Raw genomic sequence first — 15,646 nt, 5'->3', positions numbered from 1 at the left:
GAAGATGAAGAAAAGCATTGAAAACGAAATCCTACATACTCATATAATACGAATGTTAGTCGTATATATAATATTAGTCATAGTAATATTCATTTCCAAGTTTCATAGAATTTAGTTTTTATTTAATACTAGCTGCTCAGGGAACGCTTCGCTCGTCCTCCCGCCGAGCCAGGATCACCATTGTGTTCATTATCCTCATTGTGTGAGAATAATAATGATTAACAATTACAGATACCTGAAAAAGGTACTAAATTACAAAAGTCAGAATAGTAATACTTTGGTAACTAAGGTACATAGACCTTTGAGAAGAAAACTTCACCCCCAAGGAGACTAGGGTCTCGATTTGCGGCTTAAAACCTTCCCTATTTTCTTGGTTTTACGTTGGAGGAGGGAAAATCTGCAATCAGACGCCCAGTAGCCCGTACTGTTGGGTGTGTGGGATTTCCTGCCGAAGCAGGGACCTTCTAAAAACCCTCCCACTTTCAAGATGCGGTGATGGAAAGAACCCTAAGATATGGCATCGCCTCCGCGCATGCCATCCCAGCCCCGTAGGGGAAGATACCCGCCTTGAGACGCTTCCGATTCGGTCGCCACCCCCCCCCCTTCCTCCCTAGCTCTGATAGGCTTCAACGGGAGTCGTCTTTCGCCCTCTAACTTTTTCATCTCATAGTAATCAGTCAGGCCTGGTTGGGATGCCACCAATCTAAATGCCTCGGTAGTCAATTACATTGGTAATTTTTAAATTCAGCTTTTGCCTTCGCTACAGGCCTCATCCGGACATCTTGAATGTCCTACATCGCTGCCCTCTGAACTAGCTAACCGAGTTCGCGGAAGAACGAACCCCGCACCTAGTTCTACATTTTACAGAGCCAATTTGTACGTAAATGTCTCATAATAATAGAGTCAATAGAATAAGTAACATACCACCAAAAATGTTGATCGCAACAACGAAATTTATTCCTAGTTCTCTTAATGAACTCAAACATTCAGTGATTACCGCTGACTTGGTTTTATTTGTGAACTCCGGTCTGGTCTACCAGGGAGAGGCGGATAGACCTCCTACTCCCACTCAGCTCCATCGCAGAGTCCCGCGTGACATTTACTTTCACCACTACCATCGTTGAGATGCCGCCACACCCCATGGCCGCATGGTAATCCATGCAGCCAAGGCAGTGCAGTCGTCGTTCCGCCGACAGCTAAGATTTAGTAATAATCACCTCAATTTCTAACTGACCGTGGCTCGATGCCAACACGCCTACCTCTGGCGCTCCGCGTGTGCCAGCGGGCACTTCTTATGCTGCCCTTCCGTGAGAGTTTCCAGCGTCTCCCGGGGGCACCCAGCGACGGCAATCCTGTTGGACTCCCGCCACCCACTCCCGAAGCTAGCTTTCCACAAACACTTCCAGACCAAGCTTCGCTCTACACTCAAGCTTCATCCTTTAGCTTATTCTTCAGCACCTTGTGAAACCATTTCGAACATTTTCTTCAACCCTCTTCTGAGCTCATCATGAACTCTCATAACCTCTTCGGGCGAGATGTGCCGATCAAACGGCCTTTCCACCTGCCATCTTGGACAACTCATGAAGGTTTGTAATATTGACATCTGCGGAGTCCTCTAGAGTGCAGGTAAACCCCAAATGATCCATGCCCTGTAAGGCACTGGACCATCCAGTGGTCCACCTCCCCATGTCTCCTGTTAATCCAGATCTTATTGCAAGGAATAAGACGGCGCGTCCATCTACCGGTCTCCGTATTATCCCACATCACTTGCCATTTACCTAGCAAGTCACTTCTGGCCTCTGTGGAATCACTACCTCCATATCTAACGAAGCGCTCTTCGGCTAGTAGATCAACTGGTGGCATTCCGGCAATCACCAGTGCCGCCTTCAGGGAAACAGTCCTGTAAGCCTGCGACACCCTAAGCGCCAGTCGCCTGTAGACGCCATGCATTCTCTGCCGGTTGCGTTTTACGCTAAGAACACCGTGCCATATTGGAGCCGCATACATTAATACGGAGGTAACCGTAGTAGCTATTATCTTCCTCTTCGAGTAGCTAGGCCCCCGACGTTTGCCATTAACCTGGTTACCGCCGAGGTGACCCTATCCACCTTCTTGCTAACTTCAGCCACGTGCGCCGTGAACCCTCTCAAACTCAAAGGGCAGATACCAAGGTATCTGGCCCTTTTAGAGGGGACAATTTCTGCTCCATCTAGCACCAGCCTAAATGTAAAGATACGTCTGCTCCCCGCCATCAAGATCATCTTCGTCTTGCGGGGAGAGATCACCAGACCTCCCTGTCACCAAACCTTCCCTGGGATAACACAGATATTTAGTTTTATTTTCTTAAATACTATTATCTTGAAAAAATATTAGCACATTATATAATATATATTGAAAAAAATATTATGTATATTAAAAATCATAAAAATTAATTATGATTATATAAAACAAGGAAAAGTTATTTATTTTATATGGCCTTCAGTGTTTTAGTGTCATCTTTTATCAGTATTCATGGAACCTAATCGTAAAAATTCTATTGTTAACATAACCTCAGTATAAAAGAAATAGAAACAAGATATACACATTATTAATGTGTTTTTCAATTGCTTATTACTTAGTTATTTAGTTTATACTTCTTTTGTTTGTAGAAGAAATACTACTTTTGATTTTATTATGTTCGTTTTATTAACTCCAATCTTCTTCTTTTTTGCTCATATAATAGATGCACACGGTAGGTAATAATTTATTACAGAAACATATTAATTTTATGTATGTATATACTCTAATATGTTACAAATTTAATATGTTTGTTTTTATTGCCATAACGGTTAAAATAATTATGTATGATAGGGATTGTTATACCCATTAAAAATAAGCTGGTAAAAACTTAAATACAATTAATAAAATTAAAATAATAATTATTATATACTGACTAGAACTAATTTCCTGAAAATGAAGATATAACAGAGTGAAAAATTTTGTAGATTTTAAGAAAAATCTGTTTGTATATCAATATTAAAAAGTAAGCCGTTTGCTTGAAACCTCTGTTGCCTTCTTTATAAATGTAAAATACAATTTATTACACTAAAAACATGGAAAATAAAATAAATAATAACAACAACAAATAGGTATAACATACAGAATAATAATTCAAATACAGACAAGATTTGTTTAAAGTCAGTTAAATTATAAAAAACAGAATAGTCTAATTTTTTTTCCTCATACCTAGAAGGGTGGACTAGCTAATGCATTGCACAGCCACAGAGGTTGCCTTTGCCTCTAACCTACCGAGACCCCGCGGGGAACGGCATAGCCGAGTCCCGTGGGGGGTCGTTCACCCAGTAGGCCGGGACTGGGTCTTTTATATGCCTGCCTCTAACCGTACCCCCTCCCTAGGGAGGGATCCAACCTGGTCTAGGTCTTTTCTTTGAACTCAGGGGATCCCCGGTCAGTCATCAAGAATGGTCCAACTCAGCGAACCATCCTCTCATTAGCAGAGCTGCCCCTGTAATACTCTACCTCCAGGTTACCCCGTTTCACTCAACAGCGTCTTGTTCCTTAGTCTTTATAATATTCGTGACTAAGGTTGCTACCGCGTTCCATTCATGATGTCCCTTTAGCATGTATTGTACGGTATTATCCGGTGTCAGTCCTTGAATGGCCCATGTGTGCCTCACTTCGTCCCGCCGGTGACACAAGTATATCGTGTGTTCTACGGTATCTATTTTTTCACAGTATTGGCAAACCGGTTTGAGCCTTCTGCCAAAGCGGTGGAGGTAAGCCCCAAACCCTCCATGCCCAGTCAACAACTGAGAGAGATGGAAGCCCACCTCCCCATGTTTTCTGGAGACCCACGACTCAATTCGTGGAATCATCATTCTTGTCCAACAACCGGGATTTGAGGCTTGCCAGTATGTCTGTAATTCTTCCAACATCTGATTTCGGACTTCTTTGCGCGGCATACCATCATCCTTTTCAACATCAGGACGCAAAGATGTACGGGAGGACTCCCGCAATCACCTCGAGTGCATTCTGTGAAACAGTTTTGTAAGCCGATATTATGCTTATATTCATCCTACGCTGTAAATATGAGACCCGTTGAAGGTTTCGATTTTTATCAAAAGCCTCCGCTCAAGCCGGAACAGCATAGCATATTATTTACAAGAGTCTAATTGATTAAAAAAAAAAAATTATATTTTTTTCTAGAACCTGATATTACATTAACAAAAAGGGAACACTAGAAAGTCTAAAGTTCATACAATTCAATTTTCTGCAAATATTATTACTTTTACTGTTTCAATAGAACCACTTTACACTTATGAACGAGTAGAATATTGCTTCTACTTTAACACTGTTTACAAATAACTCACCGAACAACTTCCTGCATTCACCCACTGTCCACGCTGGAATACTCGTGACGTACTCTTCAATCGTTGCTACTATACGCTTACTGATTTCGTCGTCACCGCAACCGTAATAATTTTCATTATCCGCGCTCTTACTTTTTTTTTATAAATTCGTATTCCTGTCCGGTAACCCTTCTGGTTGAACAAGAGTTTTTTTAGAACCATTGTCTGTATTACAAAGAACATATTGTTAAACAGAACTGTTACTCTGAGAAAAAGATCCCTTTTACTTCCTTCTGGATTTTTCTTTATATTATTATTTTCTCTTTCTTTCCTCTTAATTTTACGAAATCCGTTACCTTGGTCCGTTATGTTGGTCCTGTTACAATATCATAAAAATGAAGTTTTCATTTTTATCAGTTTTGCGCATTTCTGTTAACTTATTTTTAAAAATATTGAGATATATTATTATTTGTCTATTTGTTTCTAAAAATAATAACTTATGAATGATGGAATCACAAAATTAAATATGAATTCACACAACATTTAACGTATCATTAACACAATATTAATGACTAGCATTTATAAGAGCAAAGTATTTTAAAATAGAAAATTAAACCATAATTTCAGATCAGACATATTTATACTTCAGTTTATTTAAAAATACTTAACTCTATAAAAAAAAAACTCTTATGATTGAAACAAATAATGGGATCATATTATTATTTAAATACCATTAATAAATACGAGTATTACCATTTTATAAAAAAAGGCTTGCATTCATTTTAAATTGTACTCATTTTAAAACAAGATTAAGAGCGTGAACGATTAAAATATAAAATTCTAAAATCAAAGCATAACATGTAAGAAAATTATATAAAGTAGAAAATTACACAAAAAACTTAAATTTAATCTTAAGTCTAATTAGGTTAAATCTACTACGTAAATAAAACAGAAAAAAAATTAATATTTACCAAATGTATCTAATAATATGCAATAATACCTAATATTTAATAATTTTTGTTTGTTCTGTAGTAACAAATCACCGTAAAATGAAGGCCAGTGGCTTTTGTTGTTTTATATGCACAGTTTCTCTTTTTTACGTATAAAGATTTTTATTTACGAATTTCTGCGAAGTACGATGGTATTCGGAGTGTTAGCGTGAAAATGGTTAAATGGTTTTTCTGGCAGATCTGTAAAGAGTAGCTTACAATATTTTTACCATCTTCAGATCTTTTTTAAAGCTTAAAATAATCTTTTTGTTGAAAATCACAAAATGGCATCCAGAAGGAGAACAAAGCAAAGTAGAACTTATGTTGATATGAACTTTTTTGCTCATTTTGGTGTCCTGAATCACTTCCTAAGTTCGGCGAATAAGTTCCGGAACATTCTGTATATATTTGACGGAAATTTTGTAAACTGTGTTCAGTGATTTCAATAAAAAAAAATGATTAGCTGTGCACAATAGCAGTTAAAACATTGTTATAATTTGGTGTTAAATTACTTTCCCTTTTAAAGAAAGGAGCAGACTTATTAAAGGTTTTTCTTGTTTAAACACCATTTTTAAAAATAGTTTTTGAATAACTGGATAACCGATCGTCTAAATCATCTTGGCCAACCCGCTCCACGCGTGCCACTTGTGGCACACGGAGGATATAGAAATAAAAAAGTTTTTGCAGTATCAGCTTTGGACCAAAAAAAATAAGATTTGCGATAATTTTAAAACATAACCGAAAAAATAATTAATACTCTACTTCTATTCTACAATAATTACTTTGTTTTCAATAGAATACACGAACGAGTATTCAGACTACATTTAATACAGACGTTCTTTAGTTGCGAATGATTGTAAAGTTGACAATTACGAGTCGCCGGTATATATATTTTTATTTCCTTTGAATTGTTATATTTGCGTTGCTTTACAGTGGCGGCAGGCATTTCTGGTAGACGGCACCAGTAATATGGGTCCCCGATAGCTTTGACAACTCGCCGTTGTCTTGGGTAACGTCCACAGTAGTCGAATGAAGTCGATCTCGGATTAGATTTACGAGAATTTCACTTTTATTTTTGCGTGTCGTTTAAAATTATCTCTTATTATGTCTTTAATTAAGCCATCTACGTCAAAACGGAAATATGAAGAAGATATCGCTCTTCGAGAATTCAGTAATGTTTGGGAGGAACTCTTTTTGCTTACTAATCAAAATCAAAACCACACAGTGGTTTTGATCGAAACTATGTGGTTTGACTACACAGTGGTTTACATCGAAACCAGTTTTTTTTATATGTGATGCTGCTGTAGCAGTGCCCAAAAAATTTAACTTGGAGGGACATTTCAAGCACAACCATGACAATTTTAATGAAACGTATCCTCTCGGTCCATCTTTGAGGACGGAATTCATTAACAAAAATAAATAAACTTTTAAATAAGCCAACAAATGGTTTTTCAAAAAAAAAATAGGAATTAACGTCAATGGTCAAAATTCTTAGAAAAGTTTTTTACTTCTAGTGCGAATAAAGAAACCTTACGTGATGGGGAAGAAATGATCAAAACTAATCTGCAAATCTTTTCTAATCACTCTTCCGACGCGAAAATTAAAAAAGATAATGAAGCAAATTGCCCTTTCTCGAAATACGGTGGTGCGTCGCTTAATGACTTGGATGTAAATGTTAATACGAAAATTGTCTCTGCATTAGCTTTATGTAAATATTTTTCATTAGCTATTGATGAGAGCACTGATAATACTGACACTGAAAACTTGATTGCTCAATTGAATATTTTTGCGCGTTGTATTAATGAAAAGTTTGACGTTATTGAAGAATTTTTAGGCTTACAGAAATTAATAACAACAAAAGGCGAAGACATCTTTAATGAAATAAATCAGTCATTGAGAACAATAGCTTACAGTGGGATAAATTGGTTAGCATAAGCACGGCTATGATTGTTAAAAATAAATGTTGTTTAACACTACTCGAAAATTACTTGAAAAGAGACATATTTAAGTATCACTGCATTCAGCATAGCGAGGCATTTTGCGCTAAAGATATGAATTTTTCTAACGTTCTTAATCCCGTAGTTCGTTGTATTCGATCACTTGTCCCTAGTTGCCGAAAATTTTGTTGCTTGTTTCAGTAGAGGTTGAATAACTAATCTTGTATTGTAATGTACCCTGGCTTTCAACAGGCAAGACGCTTGACAGATTTTGGAATCTTTGCGAGAGCGTCTTACATTTTTTGGAAGAAAAAGGTTTACTTCACAGTGACTGCTTGCTTCTAAAAAATGAAGATTGGCTATCGGATCTGACATTTCTTTCAGATATTATGGAACGTTTGAGCAATTTAAATGAAAGCTACAAGAAAAGATTGCTTGTTTTCGATGTTATTTAGTTTTATATCTTCTTTTATAGTTTATGTTAACGATTTTAATAGAAAAAAAATTATACATTTCAAACGAATGATAGAGTTAACGATGAAACTTGACAACCTTCCTAATTATGGTGGGTATGAAAACTTAATTTCTAACTTAAGACTATCATTTGAAACAAGATTTAATTATTTCCAAAAGGACAATAAAAATGTTGAACTTTTTACAAACCCTTTTCTATTGCTATTGAAGATTTGTGTCAGTTCCCTTGAAATTCTAACAAAAATAATTGATCTTCAGCACCATAATGTTTTTAAAAATAAATTTAAGGAAGTAATCTCAATCCCAGACAATGAAAATTACATTGAGATTTGAAAATTTCTTTCAATTACTAATTTCCCAAATTTTACGAGTTTGCTTTGAGATTTCGTTGTAGATTTGGCTCCACATATGTTTGTGAACAGTTATTCACAATTATGAATATGATAAAAAATAAATTCCGATAAAAGTTAACTGATTATCATTTAAAAAACTTGCTATTTTTGGCTTCTTCAAAAATCAACTCAGATATAGGTGAGACTGTAAAGACCTTGCAAATTCAAACACCTTATTAGAGATAGTTTCCTTTCTTTTGAAATAGTCTGTCCTTTAAAACAATTTCGTAGAAACATTAATTTTTTTAGGATGTTATTATTTTTGAATAATTCCATTATTAGTTTTACTGTAATTTACAAGTGTAATAATTGTGCATGTTTGAATTATTTTTTTGCAATTTTAATCGTATTTCATAGTACAGTAGCAAAGTTAATATTGAACTGTTAATCATTCTAGACTGAAATATTTTGACACATTATTTTTAAATCAACATATCAATATACTTTTTTTATTAATATTAGATAGCATCATAATTTTTTACAGTACCTAAATAAATAAAAAAAGATCTAATATAAAATATATTACTTGTGTATCCGTAACCATCAGAATAAAAGTTATTATGAACGAAAAGTTTTTCGTTTAATTTTTGTTGCTGCTTGATGTAATATTTAGGATAATAATTAAAAATAAATCTCTTAAAAAAATTATCACGTAAGACGTAAGTGAAATCATAAGCTTAACAGAATTTAGTAATGAAAGTGGCACTCTTAAGATTCAATGTTTAAAAACAGGCACCTAATAGAAAAAGGTTGGCCACGGACGGTCTAAATCCTCCCAGATTGTCGTAGAACAATGAGAAAAGATTTGTTAATACACAGTTAATAACATTATTTATAGTAATTTTTTTGTGCTTTCTCAGGGGTAAAAATGCAAATTAGCTTAGAAAATATTTTTAAACGGGTATTCACCTTTAACTTTTTTGTCAATATTTTGAAGAAATATCTTAGAAAAAAATTATGTTGCGCATTTTAATATAAAAGGTATCGGGAGCAAAATAATTTTACCCTAATTTTTTTACTGTTATTATTGAACAAGATATTTAACCCTAAACCCGTCGAAAAAAATAGAGCAGAGCCTAGTATGGATATGTAACAGGGAATTTTTTTTTTTATTAAAAGAAAAAAGCTTACATTATACATTACAAATAATAATAATAACAAATATTATATCAAAAGTCAAATACATTTTCCACACCTTCTAGTTATTTAAAAATTAACACAAATATGATCTGAAATAAAATAAGTAAATGGAATGACAAAATTAAAGTTACAAATTTCCTTAGTAATTTATTAAAACTTCTTTTAAATGTATACATTATTTTCTAAGTAAACATAACAGTAAATCCTTATCGATAAGTAATTTTTCATTTATCAAAAATATTTATTACAATAAAGTATGTTGTATTTTTAAAAATAAATTTCTACTAATGTATTTAAGAATGCAAGATATTTGTAAGTCTTCATTTTTGTTGATCTTTATAAATTTATCCATTTCAATATTTTTTATTGGCTCTAATTTTTACTTTTAATGTTCTCTTACTCTGAGATATCTTATGAAAGTATGTCATAGTAAATTAGCTATATGTTTCTTCTAATCTCATAATTATATTTTATTTTAAATCATTGCAATTTTACATTATAGTTGTCAAAGGAGTATTGACATTCATTGACAGCTGATATATAATCTATTTTTTTTTTTTTTTGTGATACAAGAATATCTCTTTCAGTGACCTGGTCTTGAAAGGACTACAATCATTTAATTAAAGTTTTTGAAGAGTTGGTTTTTTCCACTGTGTTTAATTATTAGCACATAAAAACACATTGTTAAATTGAATAAAATTATAAACCGTTGTTTTAAATGAACAGTGTTATAGAATTGTTTAAAGAAGCTAGTAATAGATGATCATTGTAATATTTTAACGATTTATATTTGCAAAAAGTAAAAGGGGTTTAACTAAAAGTTGGGCTCATTCTTAATCCGAATAGTTTATTAACAAATACCTATGGAATACAATACTTAATTCATTTACTAGAATTGGAAATTATGATTTCCGTTATTTTCAGTGCGGTTTTTCAGTTGTCTATCTTACAATTTCTGTGCAGCTGAAAAAACGGAAGTCCCACTCGATTACACCTCCCAGTAAGGTATTGAATACCTTTTGTTTTAATGATTAATTCTCCGGTTAAGTTCAAAACTTATGCGTTGAAATACTGTACGCAATTTTTTATTTCCACAATAATTTCTAGTATGGAAATAGTGTAATGTGTGAAAAATACCAAGCGTGGTAGGAATTTGAATCGGGAATCTTTTTGATGAAAAAATGAGACTCTATCGCCTCACCATTGAAGTCGGTAGAGAAATCGTAATAATTTTTTAATACTCTACATCAATCAGAGTTTTTCAAAGTAGAAGGGTTTCCTTTCTACAAGTAATAATTTTGCAGAATTCAGTATTCAAGGTACTTGTAACTATTGACATTTACACTCATGTGGAACCGAGCTTGGTCCTTGTAAAACACTGGATTTTTAATGCCAACGACGTCAATCAACCAATATAGTGTAGTTAAAGTTTTCTTAACAGGAGTTCGTTAGAAACCTGAATTTGGCACGGGTGGAATCCTAGCGATGACCGGCTTCTCAATCGCACCTATTTAAGGATTCCGTTTAATAATTTTGCAGGAACATTTCTTTCGCCAGTGGGTAAGAAATTAAAATTAAAATTATCTGGCATAAATTATTCTTAATAAACGTAGTTTTACAATCGTTAAACACAACTTGAGTACCGGTTAGTCAAGGCGATACGACCTTGTATAACGATCAGTTCTCAACACTTGCTTAGATTCCACTTGATCCATTTCCCCTAACTGACCGTAACGATCTGACAGCAGCGTTAGGTTAATGTTAATGTGAGTTTTTACAAGTAACTTTACCTAGCTGAAAAATCTAAATTTAAGTTACGCGAAGCAAATGTATATAACTTAAAAGTCAGTAGATGAATTTGCTTTTTCTCATTATTTTTGACTGTAAACTAATTTTAACAAATGTTAAATTCAGTTGTGAGTTCTTCGTTCTCCAACGGATCACATTAGTTTTGTATAGTTTATATAATTTTTATATATATATATATATATATATATATATATATTACATATGTATATATGCCTCCTCTATGAATCATGAGACCTTGCCGTTGGTGAGGGGGCTTGAGTGCTCAGGGATACAGAGTAGCTGGACCGAAGGTGCAACCATATCGGAGAGGTATCTGTTGAGAGCCAGACTAAGGAATGATTCCTGAAAGAGGGCAGCAGCTCTTTCAGTAGTTGTTAGGGGCGTGAGTCACAATGACTTAAACGGCCATATCAACATCACTCAGTCCTCTGAGTACTGCGCAGCTGAAAGCAATGGAAAACTACAGCTGTTTTTTTTTTCCAAGAAAATGTGGCTCTCTGCATTTTCACATATACAATAATGGAGGCGCCTTCCTTGGTAAAATATTCCGGAGGTAAAATAGTCCCCCGTTCGGATCTCCGGGTGGGGACTACTAAGGAAGGGGTCACCAGAAAATTAAAAAATAACATTCTACGAGTCGGAGCGTGGAATGTTAGAAGCTTAAATAAGGTTGGTAGGCTAGAAAATTTAAGAAGGGAAATGGATAGGGTGAATGTGGATATAGTAGGAATTAGTGAGGTTCGGTGGGAAGAGGAAGGCGACTTTTGGTCAGGTGACTTTAGAGTAATTAATTCAGCGTCAAATAATGGGCAGGCAGGAGTAGGTCTCGTGATGAACAAGAAGATAGGGAGGAGAGTGGAGTATTTCAAAACGCATAGCGATAGAATCATTGTAATAAGGATAAAATCAAAACCTAAACCAACAATGATTGTTAACATCTATATGCCTACAAGCGCCCATGATGATGATGAGGTAGAGTGTGTATACAAAGAGATTGATGAAGCAATTAAACACGAAAAAGGAAATGAAAATTTAATAATAGTTGGAGATTGGAATGCAAGCATTGGAAAAGGCAAGGAAGGAAATATAGTGGGTGAATACGGGCTGGGCAAAAGGAATGAAAGAGGGCACCGACTTATAGAGTTTTGTACGAAGTATAATTTAGTAATTGCCAACACCCAATTTAAAAAAAAAATAGAAGAATATACACCTGGAAAAAGCCAGGTGATACTGCAAGGTATCAGATAGATTATATCATGGTTAAGCAAAGATTTAGAAATCAACTCGTTGACTGCAAAACTTACCCTGGAGCAGACATTGGTAGCGACCATAATTTGGTGATAATGAAATGTAGATTGGGGTTTAAAAACCTGAAGAAAAGGTGTCAGATGAATCGGTGGAATTTAGAGAAGCTTGAGGAGGAGGAGGTAAAGAAGATTTTTGAGGAGGACATCGGAAGAGGTCTGAGAAAAAAAGATAAGGTAGAAAATGTAGAAGAAGAATGGGAGAATGTTAAAAAGGAAATTCTTAAATCAGCAGAAGCAAACTTAGGCAGAATAAAGAAAACTGGTAGAAAACCTTGGGTTTCAGACGATATATTGCAGCTGATGGATGAACGTAGAAAATATAAGAATGATAGTGATGAAGAAAGTAAAAGGAACTATCGACAATTAAGAAATGCTATAAACAGGAAGTGCAAACTGGCGAAAGAAGAGTGGATTAAAGAAAAGTGTTCAGAAGTGGAAAGAGAAATGAACATTGGTAAAATAGACGGAGCATACAGGAAAGTTAAGAAAAATTTTGGGGTACATAAATTAAAATCTAATAATGTGTTAAACAAAGATTGTACATCAATATATAATACGAAAGGTAAAGTCGATAGATGGGTGGAATATATTGAAGAGTTATACGGAGGAAATGAATTAGAAAATGGTGTTATAGAGGAAGAAGAGGAAGTTGAGGAGGATGAAATGGGAGAAACAATACTGAGATCTGAATTTAAGAGAGCATTAAAAGATTTAAATGGCAGAAAGGCTCCTGGAATAGACGGAATACCTGTAGAATTACTGCGCAGTGCAGGTGAGGAAGCGATTGATAGATTATACAAACTGGTGTGTAATATTTATGAAAAAGGGGAATTTCCGTCAGACTTCAAAAAAAGTGTTATAGTAATGATACCAAAGAAAGCAGGGGCAGATAAATGTGAAGAATACAGAACAATTAGTTTAACTAGTCATGCATCAAAAATCTTAACTAGAATTTTATACAGAAGAATTGAGAGGAGAGTGGAAGAAGTGTTAGGAGAAGACCAATTTGGTTTCAGGAAAAGTATAGGGATAAGGGAAGCAATTTTAGGCCTCAGATTAATAGTAGAAGGAAGATTAAAGAAAAACAAACCAACATAGTTGGCGTTTATAGACCTAGAAAAGGCATTCGATAACGTAGACTGGAATAAAATGTTCAGCATTTTAAAAAAATTAGGGTTCAAATACAGAGATAGAAGAACAATTGCTAACATGTACAGGAACCAAACAGCAACAATAACAATTGAAGAACATAAGAAAGAAGCCCTAATAAGAAAGGGAGTCCGACAAGGATGTTCTCTATCTCCGTTACTTTTTAATCTTTACATGGAACTAGCAGTTAATGATGTTAAAGAACAATTTAGATTCGGAGTAACAGTACAAGGTGAAAAGATAAAGATGCTACGATTTGCTGATGATATAGTAATTCTAGCCGAGAGTAAAAAGGATTTAGAAGAAACAATGAACGGCATAGATGAAGTCCTACGCAAGAACTATCGCATGAAAATAAACAAGAACAAAACAAAAGTAATGAAATGTAGTAGAAATAACAAAGATGGACCACTGAATGTGAAAATAGGAGGAGAAAAGATTATGGAGGTAGAGGAATTTTGTTATTTGGGAAGTAAAATTACTAAAGATGGACGAAGCAGGAGCGATATAAAATGCCGAATAGCACAAGCTAAACGAGCCTTCAGTAAGAAATATCATTTGTTTACATCAAAAATTAATTTAAATGTCAGGAAAACATTTTTGAAAGTGTATGTTTAGAGTGTCGCTTTATATGGAAGTGAAACTTGGATGATCGGAGTATCTGAGAAGAAAAGATTAGAAGCTTTTGAAATGTGGTGCTATAGGAGAATGTTAAAAATCAGATGGGTGGATAAAATGACAAATGAAGAGGTATTGCGGCAAATAGATGAAGAAAGAAGCATTTGGAAAAATATAGTTAAAAGAAGAGACAGACTTATAGGCCACATACTAAGGCATCCTGGAATAGTAGCTTTAATATTGGAAGGACAGGTAGAAGGGAAAAATTGTGTAGGCCGGCCACGTTTGGAATATGTAAAACAAATTTTTAGGGATGTAGGATGTAGAAGGTATACTGAAATGAAACGACTAGCACTAGATAGGGAATCTTGGAGAGCTGCATCAAACCAGTCAAATTACTGAAGACAAAAAAAAAATGTATATATGAATGTAGAGACCTCTGTTTTGTTATGAAGTTAATAATGTTTTGGGAACAGAATTCCAGCAATAATATCATATTTGTTAGCCGATTTAAACTTAGAAAAAAAGATATTTGTTCATTTTTTATTAGTTATATTAGGTATACAACCAATTAGTGTAATTTCTTTTGATAAAAGTAAATACGATTGTCATTTGCATTTCAGATAATTACCATGACTAAAAATTTGTAAAACATAACTAATGGATAAGGATTTCAATCTGATATGCATTTATTTATAATTATAATTTATCATAATTTCTATTTTGTATCTAATATTATTCTTTCTTTTTAATAGTGTTATTCAATTGCACAAGAAATGAGTTTCGTTGCAGTGATGGGCAGTGTATTTCTAAAGATTTAAGATGTGATTACAACGATGATTGTGCTGATGGAAGCGATGAAGATTCTCTTTTATGTTCTGGTAAGACATTAAAGGAATATTAAGAATATCAAGTTTGTACTTTTAAATAATCTTAAATGTGTTTCCCCTTATTACAGAAGCAAAGTATTTGGTACATTATACTGGACAACAAAATTTCGTTTTTTGTTTGACAAGAATGATAATAGCTGAATTTTTGGATACTGATTTTACATAAGTAAGTTTTCTTTCTATTACGCCTGGTTTTTTGTAATTACCATTTTTTGTTCTAAGAAAAAAGCAATGCGACAGTAGTTATACATGCAATATCTACATGTCTAAAATCTGCTTCTTTTGGATTTTCTGATTTAGCTTACTGCAGGCACATTTACTGCAGTTTTCAGATTCCAGCAGTCGTCAGCCAGCATTCTTGGGTTCCATTCTCCTTGTAGCCTGTCTCCACGGTAGGTATTTCCTGGTGAAATCGTTCTCCATGTTCATCACTCACAGCTCCAGGATTGGTAGGGAAAAATCCAGGAGAAAATCTAAAAAGTCCTTCTTTAGTGATATATTTCATCCAAATGCTTTATAATTATTAAGAAGCTCAGTTAAAAATTTTTTGTTCTTATCTGCTTTATGATTAACATGGAAACTGTTTAAAACT

The 15,646-nt window shown here is 34.2% G+C and overlaps 1 protein-coding gene across 2 annotated transcripts in view; it reads left to right on the top strand.

Annotated features, from left to right (window-relative positions):
• Nucleotides 1-2,576: 2,576 nt before the first annotated feature.
• LOC142325745 (uncharacterized) overlaps nt 2,577-15,646 on the top strand; it is a 95,458-nt gene continuing 82,388 nt past the window's right edge. For both annotated transcript variants that reach the window (XM_075367784.1, XM_075367778.1), the window contains exons 1-2: nt 2,577-2,731; nt 14,920-15,045. In XM_075367784.1, coding sequence (XP_075223899.1) covers nt 2,674-2,731; nt 14,920-15,045 — 184 coding nt within the window. In that variant the 5' untranslated portion in view covers nt 2,577-2,673. The remainder of the gene's footprint in view (nt 2,732-14,919; nt 15,046-15,646) is intronic.

This window comes from Lycorma delicatula, chromosome 1 (genome assembly GCF_047948215.1).
Source record: "Lycorma delicatula isolate Av1 chromosome 1, ASM4794821v1, whole genome shotgun sequence".
NCBI lineage: Eukaryota > Metazoa > Arthropoda > Insecta > Hemiptera > Fulgoridae > Lycorma > Lycorma delicatula.
This window is presented reverse-complemented; position numbering and strand designations above follow the sequence as displayed.